The 14,912-nt window shown below is 40.4% G+C and overlaps 1 protein-coding gene and 1 long non-coding RNA gene across 4 annotated transcripts in view; one reads left to right on the forward strand and one right to left on the reverse strand.

The window, feature by feature from the left end:
- The window catches only part of LOC139035180 (uncharacterized), a 271,165-nt gene that overhangs the window by 184,681 nt on the left and 71,572 nt on the right, over window positions 1–14,912 (reverse strand). The window lies entirely within an intron of this gene.
- LOC139035179 (pantothenate kinase 1) lies at window positions 11,833–14,336 on the forward strand. Its single transcript, XM_070467734.1, has one exon. It carries the CDS (start codon window positions 11,872–11,874, stop codon window positions 13,240–13,242), a length of 1,371 nt encoding a protein of 456 aa, XP_070323835.1. The 5' UTR covers window positions 11,833–11,871; the 3' UTR covers window positions 13,243–14,336.

Below are 14,912 nucleotides of genomic sequence, written 5' to 3' on the forward strand. Positions count from 1 at the left end.
GGGTACATTTTCAGAAGTCTCCACTCCTTTCCTCAATCCCACATTTTGTTATGACTTCCCCATTTTCCCTTAAAGGAGCTTCCCTTGTGGTTCAGTTGGTAAAGAATCCGCCTGCAATGCGGGAGAGCTAAGTTTGATCCCAGGGTTGGGAAGATCCCCTGGAGAAGGGAAAGGCTACCCACTCCAGTATTCTGGCCTGGAGAATTCCATGGACTATATAGTCCATGAGATCACACAGAGTCAGACATGACTGAGCGGCTTTCACTTTCACTTCTCACTGTTATTTTCACAGTCAGACATGACTGAGTGGCTTTCACTTTCACTTTTCACATTTTCCCTTAATGCCCTATATACTGAAGATTTCATATCTTTTGTTCAATATTCATTCATAGATTTAAAAAGTATTTGTTTAGTGGGAGATACAGACAAGGTATTTTTTAGTCTGTGCTCAGCTTCTGACATGGATGCGCCTTCCCTTGGCTTCCATGACACAACTGTCTCAGTTTATGCCTCTTGTCTGGAACTTCCTCCTCTATCTGCTTTGCATGATCATTCTTCTCTATCCAGTAATTAAATGATATTAAATGATGGAACTTCCTCAAGTCTCTGTCTTAGCCTTTCTGTCTCCAATTTCTATATTCAGGCCATTATATCTACATTGACAGCTTCTATTTTTGCCTATTTAGATATGTCTCTCAGGGACTTTCCTGGAGGTTCAGGGGTTAAGACTGTAGCCCCAGTGTAGGGGGCTTGGATTCAATCCCTGGTCAGAGAACTAGATCCCACATGCCACAACTAAGACCAGGCACATCCAAATAAATAAATATTACACATGACCCTCAAATTTGTGGCTATTTCTCTGATACAGACTTTCTTTGGTGTTCCAGACTCACATAACCGATTACCTACTAAATGTATCTACTTGGATGTCTCAAAGGCATTTTAAAGAACATAATGCACAATTGAATTCATTGTTTCCAACCTCATACCCCACATCTGTGGTCTTCTTCCTGGGACCATTATCAGTGAATGACACAAGCTTCCATTCTGATAAGCAAATAAGAAGCTTAAGAATCATCCCGGACACCTTCCTCTCTCATGCCTCTGATAGCTACTCCAAAACCACACCTTACTGACTTGACTTACAGAATAGCTCCTGAATCTTTCTGCACTGCATCTCTTCTACAGTATCCCAACCCAAATGGCCCACATCTCTTGCTTGGATGATGGCATTGCTTTTCCTATGTAAACCACCACTAAGTCATCTATTCTCTACGAGGCACAGTGATTTGGTTTCAAGTTGCAGATCTGATCACACCATTACACCACTATTTAAAACTCATCAGAGGCTCTCCATCAATCCTAGGCTAAAGATGCAAATGCTCAACATTGCCCACAAGAGCCTGCCTTGGCCTGGATCCCACCTGCCTGTCCAGCCTCATCTCAGAACTATCTTTTCGCTTTCCCTATGCAAGCCAACAACACTGGCTTTTTTTCTTGAATGAGCATGTTCCCTCCAACCACAAAACCTGGAACACAGAAGTTCCTTGGTTTCAAACAGTCTCCCTACTTGTCTCAACTTCTTTCACCTCTTCTTTTAGATTTTATCTCTCCTCATTGCCCTTACTTGGGGATCTTAGGATGACCTCCATTTTACGGTTAATTATCCCATTTCTAAGTCCTCCTAGAATGGCTCCATCTCCACACTAATGATAGCTGTAAATCTGCATTAAACTGTAGGATTCTTTGATTAATGTCTGTTGTCCTTGTTAAACAACAAGCAGCCCCACCTATCAGGAACCGTGTCCACTTTTATTCCATCATTGTATCCGAAGGCTCTCATTTAATGAATATTTATGTGCCAGGAAATATTATAGGTGCTTAAGTGATAACAAGAAAGGGAAGTTTCCATCTGTTGTGGTAAATACATTGTAGTAATAGGAAACAGAAAATATATTTTTAAAATAAGAAAAATAACAGACAATAATAAATGCTATGTAGAGAATTAAAATAGGACCATATGACAGAATGTGACCAGATGTTTATTTTAGATTGAAAGATCTTTTGGAGGGGAAGGGGGTTCCCATTCATTATTTTTTGCTGGAGTTTGTTTTACAATGTTGTGCTAGCTTCTGCTATACAACAAAGTGAATCAGCTATAGATATACATATATCCCCTCCCTCTTGAACTTCCCTCCCACCCACCCTCCACCATCTCACCCCCCTAGGTCATCTCAGAGCACCGGGTTGAGCTCCCTATGCTGTAGAGCAGCTTCCCACTAGGAATCTATTTTGCACAGAGTAGTGTATATATGTCAGAGCTACTCTCTCAATTCATCCCAGCCTCGCCTTCTCCTGCTGTGTCCCCGTGTCCAGAAAGAAGAGGTTTTTGGAGTGGTGACATTGAAAACCTTAGTTAAGATTTTGCATGACAAGATGAAACTAGTCATGTGAAGATTGCTGAGGAGAACCTTCCAGGAAGAGGGAATACCTACAGCAAAGTCTTGCAAGGTGGGAGCTAACACCTGGCAGAGGGTCAGGTGTTCATTAGGAATGCTTGATAAATATTCATTGATTGCTGTCAGACAAGCAGGGCCCAATGAGGGGCCACTCACCCAGGCTCCTTTCTCTCCTTGAGGCTTAGAGAGATGGAGAGGACAAAGGGGAAAGGTGCAGGTGACATGAATGGTATCTGTTGTGGTTGCTGGTGATTGATAGATCCTCAGTGCTGCTTTCCAGGGAAGTGAGGTGTGACACATTGATTTTTGTAATTTCTCTTGCGAGACAGGGATGACTGGTCATGTTGACAAGAGTGATTCAGTAACTTGCACACAGTAGGATTCTGGATAGGCTGAAGGAAAAGCTGCATCTGCTGTTAACTACTACTGTTTTGCTCAAATTATAGCTGACTCTAAGACCTAGCTTTGAACTTGGCACAGTATGGTTAAAACTCTTTTCTGGATTTAGAGGTTCTCCTTTCCAAGTTAAGCTAAGTGTGTAAACAAACTCATAATATCTAGAGGATGCTTTGAACATAAAATACATTTTTTAAGTCTAGGATCATCTCAGGTCTTCTTCCCCACCCTTGGATACTCACTCTCTCAAACTGCCTATCCTTGGTTATTTTTCTCCTCCTCTAACACTGGAGTAACAATAAAACTTTACACATTGAATGATGAATAAGACATGTTCTTCCCCAGGTAGAAAAGGGAATCAAAGCAAAGTATGTTACTTAAACCATCAGCCTTTTCCAAAAGCAAATGTTTCTCCCCAGGATGGACTGAAATATTTAAGGTTTCTAGAAAATATGGTCTGGAAATTCCTTTTAAAGTTGTTCTTCAACTACATAAACAAATTGTTCTATTAAATAACAGCTTTAAACTATCAGGTTTCATTTTTTTTTTTCTAAATAAATGTGTGTGTGTGTGTGTGTGTATGTGTGTGCGCGCGCGCGTGCTATAAGAAAGGGACTTGGAAAATCTCTGAATAAAACTGCTTAAATTAAAGAGGTAGTGTGCTTTTTTGAAAGATAACTTTTGATGTCAGAACTTGAAAATGCTTGTTACTCCAGAACATTATCACAAATGAACTAATAATCAACCTTATGTCAACCAAATCAATTTATTTAATGACAGTCCCTTTGGGAAAGTTACTTATGCTTCCTGATACTCAGGATCCTACTCTGTAAGGTGGTGATAATATTACCTCCCTCACATTTAGACAATGCCAATGGCACCTATTCCGCTCCTTACAAGTGGAAGGTATGAAGGTAAAGATAACAATTTCTATTAGCATGATGTCTTCCTATAAGGAAAATAAGACTTTATAACTTGAAGGTAGGCAGTAGGAAACACCTATGGATTAAACACACCATCTACAGGGTACTGACATCACCAGTCAGTTGGTTTTCTGTGAATATGACCTAAGAGGTGTTTTTCCATTCTAGCTGATCATCAGAATCACCTGAAAAGAGTTTTCAGAAGTACAAATTCCCAAGGGAATCTTATAGTCAGCCAGTTTGGGGAAAAGTGAGTTGGAGAATATATTATAATGACTAATACTCTAGAGTTTTTTCACACATTATCTCTTATAAAGCTCATGACAACTCTTACTGTATTGAAAAGAGAACAGAACTTGGAGTCAAAGGACTGGACTTTAGTTCCCACCTTGTCACTTTTTAGAGCACAGAGAACTTAACTTCTGTGATCCTCACTTTCTTCACCTATAAAATGGGAATTAAATGTAGTTATATCTGCCCTACATGCCTACTGGGTCTTCTTTTTAAACATCAAAGCAAAGCAATAAATGAGAAATGGTGTCATTGTTGAGATGGGTTATGTGTCCTGGGTGTCTTTATTAAACTGTAAAGCTAAGTAAAAATGAAAGTTTGGGCATCTGAAGGAAGATATGTAAGTGTCTATATATGCATATGCAAAGATGTGTGTGTATGACAATATTAGAGATAATATTAGACAATATTAGCTGGACCAAAAACACTTTAGATGATATTAATGGCACTCATTCCTTTTTTTTTTCTTCAAGATTTCCAATTGGTTAAGAGAATTCAGATTGAGTATTAAAAGAAATATCTGTTTTAAATCTGAACTCTGGAAGGAAATTCATCTTCTAGAATGAAATACAATATCTATATAGTAAATTAAAGTATTGGGGCAAGCTCCTGTCGTTCTTTAACTTTATATGTTGTCTTGTGAACTATTCTAAGAGTGCTTGTAATAAGAAACCATAATGAGATCCTCACCCCTCCTCTATAAAATAATTTTGGTTGGTTTTACTTTAATAGTTTTCATTCTTCTAAATCACCACCTAAATTAGATTTTAAAGTAAATGGGAGCACTTAGAAAAGAACAAAATTAAAAAGTCATGTGGTTTTTAATGCATATGCCACAGAAACAAATTTTTTTCCTACAGATACAGAATCAGCTTTCACTTATGAGCCTAGATTATGGGTTATAAGACAATTGCAATGGTTATGTGAAATGAGCATATAACTATAATGCCAATTTTAAGAAGAAAGTATATTACTCTTTATCTGGAGAATAAACAGAGACCACTTACAGTCCAAGAGTAAAATATCCTATTATTTTCTTAACTCTGGACATTAAAAATTAGAGAACAGGTAGAAAGAGCAAGGACATAGAAAGGACACACTCTCTGAGACCAAAAGTAATTCACATAAAATGAATAAGAGCCATTGGCACCCAGAAAACATCCCAGAAGCAATTAGGAGCCAGTCCATTGAAAAGGTAGTCACTGTAAAATTGGATGCTGACATTGTAAGGATGTTTGGAAGGTATTTCAGCAAGGTAGAAAATGGAAATAGTTCAGTTTGAGGCCAAAGCAGGGGCTACAGAGGAGAGTTGAAAGATAATATTTTAGCCGTGTGCCTCAGTCACATCCAATGAAAGACTTAAAAAAAAAAAAATCCAAGTTACGAGAAAGACAAAAAAAAAGGATTTTTGTCAAGCTAATATACATCAGTCAAAATTATTCCTACAGATCCATTCCCTTTTCTGTAAACCTGAATTTCTCAAGCTCTATTTTCTTATGCCATTTGGTTCCTAAGTGAACCCAGCCACAGAGAAACCTCAACTATAGTAGGCAAAAAAAAATAACTTGTGCTGTAAATCAATATGAACTTTCTGAATCCAGAGAGGTCTCTTGAGAGTATGGTTAACATCAATAAAACTCACAGAGATGGATGAAACAGAGGATGCAGAAGAGTAATATAGAGCTAACTATGAAAAAATATGATAATCAAAAAGGACCAGCTATCTGCCTAAAACACACATGCAGTGACATGCACAAATACGTGCAAAGAGCACCTTCAAATCTGAGAAGTCTCTGGGAGTAGATCTCAAAATTAGGATTGCTAGATTTAACAAATAATAATACAGGATTCTCAGCTAAATCTGGATTTCAAATAAATAACAAAAATGATTAGTGTAAATATGTAATATTTATATATAAATAAGCCTCATGCAATATTTGGGACATACTTATATTAAATTATCATTTGTTGCCTATCTGAAGTTCAAATTTAACTGGGCCTCTTGTATTTTATCTGGCAACCCTACACAGAAGTCTGTGTACTCAAGTTTTGAAAATATACCAAAAAATTATAATGCTGTCACTTTAGACAGTCACCTGGCTTCAACAGTCATCACCCTATCACAGACTTCATCACTGATATCATATAATGGTCCTCTGATAGGAAATGAATATCCAGATGATCCTGAATATGAATGTCTAATTTTTAAGATTATTATTAAATGTAAACACAAAATTTTTAAATTCTCATTCTGAGAATCAGAGACCATGGCCTCACATTCCCCCAAGGGAATCCTTGTACCATGGTGTATCATCAGGGTTCTGCAAAGAAACAGAGCCCTTGCGAGAGAGTGCTTGTGGAGGTCAGCAAGTTCAAAATCTGCAGGGTAAGCCAGCTGGCTGGAGGCCCAAGGAACAAGTGCAGTTCAAGTTCAAAGGCTGTCAGCCAGCAGAATTCCCTCTTCTAGGGAGGCCAATCTTTTTCTAACAAAACCTTCAACTAACTGAATGAGACCTACCCACATTTTGGAAGGCAATCTGCCTTACTCAAAGTCTAGTGATTTAAATGCTATCCTCTGGCTGCTATCCAAAAGTCTACAAGCAATAAATGCTGGAGAGGGTGTGGAGAAAAGGGAACCCTCTTACACTGTTGGTGGGAATGCAAATTAGTACAGCCACTATGGAAAACAGTGTGGAGATTTCTTAAAAAGCTGGAAATAGAACTGCCGTATGACCCAGCAATCCCACTTCTGGGCATACACACCAAGGAAACCAGATCTGAAAGAGACACATGCACCCCAATGTTCATCGCAGCACTGTTTATAATAGCCAGGACATGGAAGCAACCCAGATGCCCATCAGCAGACGAATGGATGAGGAAGCTGTGGTACATATACACCATGGAATATTACTCAGCCATTAAAAAGAATTCATTTGAATCAGTTCTAATGAGATGGATGAAACTGGAGCCCATTATACAGAGCGAAGTAAGCCAGAAAGATAAAGACCATTACAGTATACTAACACATATATATGGAATTTAGAAAGATGGTAACGATAACCCTATATGCAAAACAGAAAAAGAGACTCAGATGTATGGAACAGACTTGTGGACTCTGGGAGAAGGCGAGGGTGGGATGTTTCAGGAGAACAGCATTGAAACATGTATATTATCTAGGGTGAAACAGATCACCAGCCTAGGTTGGGTGCATGAGACAAGTGCTCGGGCCTGGTGCACTGGGAAGACCCAGAGGGATCGGGTGGAGAGGGAGGTGGGAGGGGGGACTGGGATGGGGAGTACATGTAAATCCATGGCTAATTCATATCAATGTATAACAAAAACTACTGTAATGATGTAAAGTAATTAGCCTCCAACTAATAAAAAAATTAAAAAATAAAAAAATAAAAAAAATAAAAAAATAAAATAAATGCTATCCTCATCTAAAAAGACATCATCACAGAAACATCTAGAAAAAGATGTTTTACCAAATATCTCAGTACAGTGACCTAGCCAAGTTAACACATAAACCTAACCATCACACTCACTTCGCTCTACATCATGCTATAGTGCACTGCATACCATGTCATATTTCCCACCAGAATCACAGTGACCCTCATCACCTGGCTTCTCTCCTGACGCCCTAATCTATACACTGATTCTCAATCTTTAGTGTGTCTAAGTATCAGCTGAGAAGTTTGTCAATAATGAGATACCTGAGCTTCCCTCATGGTCCAGTTGTTGAGAGTCCTCTTGGCAGAGCAGAGGATGCCAGTTCGATCCCTGGTCTGGGAGGATCCCACATGATTCAAAGCAACTAAGCCTGTGCGTCACAACTACTGAACCTGTCCTCTGGAGCCCACGCTCTGCAAGGAGAGAAGCCACTGCAATGAGAAGCCCAAGCACCACAACAAAGACTAGCCCCCACTCACCACAACTAGAGAGAGCCCTGCAGCAATGAAGACTCCACCACCAGCATAGCCATAAATAAACAAACAAATGTGTGCTTAGTTACTCAGTCATGTCCAACTCTTTGCAACCCCATAGACTAGAGCCCATCAGGCTCCTCTGTCCATGGGACTTTACAAGCAAGAATACTAGAATGAGGTGCCATTTCCTACTCCAGGGGATCTTCCCTACCCAGGGATCAAATCCAGTTCTCCTGCCTGCATCTGTTGCATTGCAGGCACATTCTTCACCACTGAGCCACTGGGAAGGTCCAAATAAACAACATTAAACACACACACATACACACACACACTTGGCATCTTTAAAAAAATTAGATATCTGAGCCACCACCTCCAAGATTCCCATATATGAAGTCTGGGGTGAGATCCAGAAGTCAGAATTTTTAATAAGCACCTCTTTGAAAATATCACTATGCTGAGTACAACTCAACACAATGTAGGAGTTTCGTTAGAGCAAGGTATGTGGCAGAGTCTTACACATCACAGTTGAGTCAATGAGGTTCCATGTTCAAATTTATATCTGCAGAATCTATAGTTCTTTATTCAACTGAGCATTCCACATGTAAAAAAATTCAGCAAGAACACCAGTGAGAATCCCCATTCCATCCTCTCTTCTAGCTCAATCTCTTTATAGCCTAGCTTAAAGCGTGTCTGGACTATAAGTGTCCAGTAGGTTTTTCCCAGGAGAGAGGGACTCAAATTATTCTTGATTTGAAGTCCTACACAAAGATCCTGAGTAGTAGGAGTCATTGACCAAAACAACAAATTCAGGTAAGACCCGTAATTTTTTGACAAGCAACATCAAGTTTCTGAATTCAGGCTTATTTCTTTATGGTTCCTCTATCCTTTAACAAGACTTCATCTGCCTCATGCTTATGATGATAATGCATCTTAGAACCAAGAAGATAATGAATTTTCACATGAGAATTCTGATGATGACAATAGTGACATGTATTAGAGACTGTAACAGGTCTGATATTTTAACCTACTTGCAGACGAACAAGTTTCATGGATGCTGGTGAAGACTTGAGTAACCTGGTTCAGAGACAGAGGACCTCATGGCACATGGGGCAGCAGGCATGAGTATTAGCACATTTACATTCATTCCACTTGGCCCTAAGTCCCACAAAAGTGATATGGATGGGCCCGGATGAATGTGCACATATACAGAGAGCTGTCTTTTTTTTCTGATTGCACTGGATCTTCATTGCTACACAGGCTTTCTCTAGTCGGAGAGATCGAGGGCTACTCTCTCGTTGAGGTGTGCAGGCTTCTCCTTGTGGTGGCTTCTCCTGAGAGCTCAACTACAGGTGCATAGGCTCGCAGCCTGTCGGCTCAGTATTTGTGGCACACAGGCTTAGTTGCTCTGTGGCATGTGGGATTGTCTCAGACCAGGGATCAAACCCATGTTCCCTGCATTGGTAGGCAGATTCTTATTCACTGTATCACCAGGGAAGTCTGAGAGTTGCATTTTAAAAGAAGAACCCTAAACTTAGGGCTCCAAAGCCTTTTCTAATGGGCGGTAAGTATATTTTTCCTTTGCTCCAGAGAGAGACACTATCTCTGTGTTCCAATGCAGGATACGTGAGAGACACAGGTTCAATCCCTGGATCAGGAAGATCCCCTGGAGGAAGGCACAGCAACCCACTCCAGTATTATTGCCTGGAAAATCCCATGGATAGAGGAGCCTGGTGGGCTACAGTCCATGGAGCCACAAAGAATTGACATGACTGAGCATGCACGTACGCACGCACATGCCACTTTAATTATATCCATAAAGGCCCCATCTCCAAATGCAGTCACACTGGAGGTTGGGGCTTCAGCATATAACTTTGTGGGAGAGGACACATTCAGTTCATGATACCAACCTATCTCTTTCTACCAAGAGTCAACTCAGTAGGATTCATATAAACATACTAATATAAAAGAATTGGCTGTGTTCTTCAACATAAGACCAATTCTAACACTTTGTCATTCCTGCTTCTAGCAATGTGGGAACCCAGAGAAGTAGAGTGGCCTAGAGTTCATGTAGCTTGTCATCTCCAGTCACTTAGTGGTGACTCCCTGGAGCACTATGCTGAGAGCTCAACTACAAGGTCATGATCTGTGGTCACACCTGCCAGGACTATGGCCACATATTTGCATATACCTACCATGGACAAAAAGGACTCTTAACAAAGACATGAATACTTATGCCATTACCTTAGTCTGTTCATCCAATGTCATTCTTTTATTATTGTTTTCATCAGCAAAAATAATGGGGATAAGTTAGGTAAGTTACTTCTTCCCTTGCAAAAATACACAACCACTAAATATATGATAGGCACTAAATATATGATAGGCATTTATTAAGTGATGTACAAAGATGTTTGTGATGGATTTATTATGTGAAAAAGTAAATTTCTAACTACATAAAATATGATCACATTTTTAAAATATGAAATATTGAGAAAGTATTTACAAATGTAAACAACGCAAATCAGAGTAACCTTCCGTCTTCATCTCTTTATTTTTCCTGTCTTCTAATCCTTCCTGGGAGGAGTTTTGACTTTTGTTATGCCATTATTGTTGTTGTTAAAGTCATTTTTTATTCCTTTGTATTTTGTTTGTGTCTTTTTAAGATAGAAAAAAAGACACAAAATCTGTTAACCTAATAAGGTACTGGATTTATGCTATACAAGGCATCAATATAACCAAAGTGGGGTGGGTTTTTTTGCCCTGTAAATGTTAACTCTGTATGAAGTTCCTTCTAAAATAGATCAGGATGAAAGGTGCTAGTAACACCTTTCCAGGAGGAGCAGCCAATCAAACCAATAAACTAGGAGAGAGAGAAAGAAGACAAAAAATTCTAAGATACAAGAAGAAAGCCAAAGACATGGGAGCAGCCTAAGTGTGGATCAAAAGATGAATGGATAAAAATGTGCACGTGCATAAAGGGATAAAGATGTACACAGTGGGATACTACTCAGCCATAAAAAAGAAGGAAATTTTACTATTTGCAGCAATAAAGCTGAAACTGGAGGGCATCTTGCTAAGTGAAATAAGTCAGACAGAGAAAGACAATTACTATATGATATCACTTACATGTGAAATCTGAAAAATACAACATACTAATGAATATTACAAAAAAAAAGAAGCAAACTCACAGACACAGAGGAAAAACTAGTGGTTAACAGTGGGAAGAAGTAAAAGAAGAGGGAAAATATAGCGGTAAGGGATGAACTCCTGGAGTAGGAAATGGCAACCCACTTCAATAATCTTGCCTGGAAAATTCCATGGACAGAAGGGTCTGGCAGGCTACAATCCATGGGGTCGCAAGAGTTGGACACGACTGAGTGACTTTCACATTCAGGGGATGAACAGATACAACTATCAAATACAAAATAAACTACAATGATTTATTATACACCACAAGGAATAAAGCCAATATTTTATATTAACTATAAATAGGGTATGGCCTTTAAAATTGTAAATGACTATATTGTAGACCTGTAACATATAATATTATACAGAATCTATACTGTAATAAAATTTTAAAAATGGAATTTTAAAGAACAGGAAAAAAAGGAGGCAAGGAGGCCAAAGAAAGTCCATCGGAGGCAAACCTGGATGGACTGACACATAATCCCAAAAAGAAGCAGAGGATCTTCCTGTTGCCCCTCCAAACTCTGGATGTGTCCTGAACATCTAGCAGTGATGGTCTCTTAACATACCTCAAACTTAATAAACTTCAAGACACACTGACATAACTAAAGGGTCTGTGTGTGTGTTTTAAAATGTCTGAAAAAATGAGGCCGCCTGAGCCGGGGCCCGCGCGCCGCCCAACCAGCCTCTGGCATGGGCGACCACGGCGGGCAGCCTGAGCGCTCGGCCCCGCACGCCCCGGGGACTCCCGCCGGCGTCGGCGCTGCAGCCGTGAACGGGCTGCTGCACAACGGGTTCCACCCGTCGCGCCCCTGCAGCCGGGGCCCCCCGGGCGATAGCGACGCGGCACCCCCGCGCCTGCCGCTCCAGCCAGAGCTCCAGCCACAGCCGCCGCCCCCTCAGCACGACTCCCCCGCCAAGAAATGCCGGCTGAGGAGGAGGATGGACTCCGGGAGGAAGAACAGGCCGCCGTTCCCGTGGTTCGGCATGGACATCGGTGGGACGCTGGTTAAATTGGTCTACTTTGAGCCGAAGGATATTACAGCTGAAGAAGAGCAGGAGGAGGTGGAGAACCTGAAGAGCATCAGGAAGTATTTGACTTCTAACACGGCTTATGGGAAAACCGGGATCCGAGATGTCCACCTGGAACTGAAAAACTTGACCATGTGCGGGCGGAAGGGGAACCTGCACTTCATCCGCTTCCCCAGCTGCGCAATGCACAAGTTCATCCAAATGGGCAGCGAGAAGAACTTCTCCAGCCTGCACACCACGCTCTGTGCCACGGGAGGTGGGGCTTTCAAGTTCGAGGAGGATTTCCGAACGATTGCTGACCTGCAGCTGCACAAACTGGACGAACTGGACTGTCTGATTCAGGGCCTGCTTTACGTCGACTCCATTGGCTTCAATGGCAAGCCGGAATGTTACTACTTTGAAAATCCCACAAATCCCGAGTTGTGTCAGAAAAAGCCGTACTGCCTGGATAACCCGTACCCTATGTTGCTGGTGAACATGGGCTCAGGTGTCAGCATCCTAGCAGTGTACTCCAAGGACAACTATAAAAGAGTTACAGGGACCAGTCTTGGAGGTGGAACATTCCTAGGCCTTTGTTGCTTGCTGACTGGTTGTGAGACCTTTGAAGAAGCTCTGGAAATGGCAGCTAAAGGCGACAGCACCAATGTTGATAAGCTGGTGAAGGACATTTACGGAGGAGACTATGAACGATTTGGCCTTCAAGGATCTGCGGTAGCATCAAGCTTTGGCAACATGATGAGTAAGGAAAAGCGAGATTCCATCAGCAAGGAAGACCTCGCCCGAGCCATCCTCGTCACCATCACCAACAACATTGGCTCCATTGCTCGGATGTGTGCGCTGAATGAGAATATTGACAGGGTTGTGTTCGTTGGGAATTTTCTCAGAATCAATATGGTCTCCATGAAGCTGCTAGCATACGCCATGGATTTTTGGTCCAAAGGACAGCTAAAAGCTCTGTTTTTGGAACATGAGGGTTACTTCGGAGCTGTCGGGGCACTGTTGGAACTGTTCAAAATGCCTGATGACCAGTAGAGACGAGCCATAGACATGGAGCCAGCCCTCTGTGAGGACAGGGACGCACGCTCTGCTGCTGGAGAGGGTGAAAGCCACTGGGACGGAAGCCAAGCCATTATGGCAGATGAACCTGCTGGATTTGTACATAATTTAAAATCCTTCTTGCTGATCTTCTACTCTTGGGTTTTGAGCTTATGATTCAAAATGGGGAATACAAGAGTTTTTTCTGTATACTGTATTTTTAAAAAAAAGAAAAACATTTGTGCAGCGTGGGCAAACCTACCAATTTTATGCATTGACTTTGAAAAATTGAATGATGTCTAAAGAAGGACCTGAAATGTAAGTGCTGGTTATGTTTCTTCTGGGGTTTACTGATCAGTGTGATGATTTTTAATTTCATTTAGTAATGACTCTAGAAGATTTTACCTTGACATATTTTTCATGACGTTTCATGATTTGCTGTTGGTTTCAAATGAAACTACAAATCTGGCATGTTTTACTGTGAACACTATTTTGTTTGTTTGTTTACCTTTTTTTGGTCTTGTTTTTTCTGTTTGAATGTCTTATGGGAAAAGAGACTCCTTCCCTGTTTCTGTCCTCGGATGACCCCCTCTCCCCCCACCCCTGCAACACATTCGTTCTTTAATGTCCTTGTTCATATTAACCAAGGTGCTGACCAACACAATACAAAGTTAAGCATGAGATCTAAAGCTCTCAAAAGTGCCCTTGGAGAGAAAACTCTGAAGAAGTGTTCATGAATTTAGTGAGTCTGGCAAAAGTTGAAAATTATTAATATATGCAATTTTGTCATCACCCTTATGAATATAAAGTGTTGCATTGAATTTCTTTTATGTTAGGTTATGATATTACATTGAAATGTTCTCTGACTAAATGTCCTCATCCATGCAGAGCATGTGAGTGGCAGCAAATCCTGTGCAAGATGCTGGAATTTACAGGGAAAGTCTCCCGGTAGATAATTATTCACACTGGGATGTTTAGGAGAAGTCACGGGTTGAGGTGTCATGTAGTAATATCCGTGTTTTGTACATGTATGTACCTAGGAGCTTTGTAACAATGCATCTTAAATAATAACAAACTTTTTATTTGAAATATTTTAGACTGAAAATTGTATTTCAATCCCACTTTCTAAAATTAAAAAAAAATTATGATACTGAAAAAAAAAAAAAAAAATGTCTGAAAAAAATGTCAGATGGAATATACACCACACTGTTAACAGTAGTTATCCAAGAGTGGTGAGATTATGCATAGTTTTTGTTATTTTCATTTGTGTCTATTTTCTAACCTTTCTGTATAACAAGAATATAGAGTTTTGAGTAAAGATTTTTAAAATTACAGCTATGATTTTAAGAGAAAGAGAGAAAGCCTGCAAGGGAGATTCAGACAAAGAAGAAACTCTGATATACTCTGCATGTTCCTTTCTGCACAGCAAGCAATAAAACATGTTATATACTTCTAGAAACTACAAAGCTAGAGGGGATTGGTGATAGAGTCCCTCACCTTCATTGTGCAGGTGAAGGAACTCGGGCCTAGAGGTGTCTAGCAATGCACCCAGTAAAAAGTCACAGCAGCAGAGTGGGGAAATAGTTTAGATTTATTCACTCTTAACCCAGTACTTTTATTAGGTACCTGGAGAAGCAGTATCATTACAGTTTAAAGTTCTACAGTGT

This window comes from Odocoileus virginianus, chromosome 5 (assembly GCF_023699985.2).
Source record: "Odocoileus virginianus isolate 20LAN1187 ecotype Illinois chromosome 5, Ovbor_1.2, whole genome shotgun sequence".
NCBI classification, from domain to species: domain Eukaryota; kingdom Metazoa; phylum Chordata; class Mammalia; order Artiodactyla; family Cervidae; genus Odocoileus; species Odocoileus virginianus.

Coding starts and splice junctions, on each gene's coding strand:
- LOC139035179 (XM_070467734.1), top strand. CDS start 11,872: ATGGGCGACCACGGCGGGCAGCCTGAGCGCTCGGCCCCGCACGCCCCG.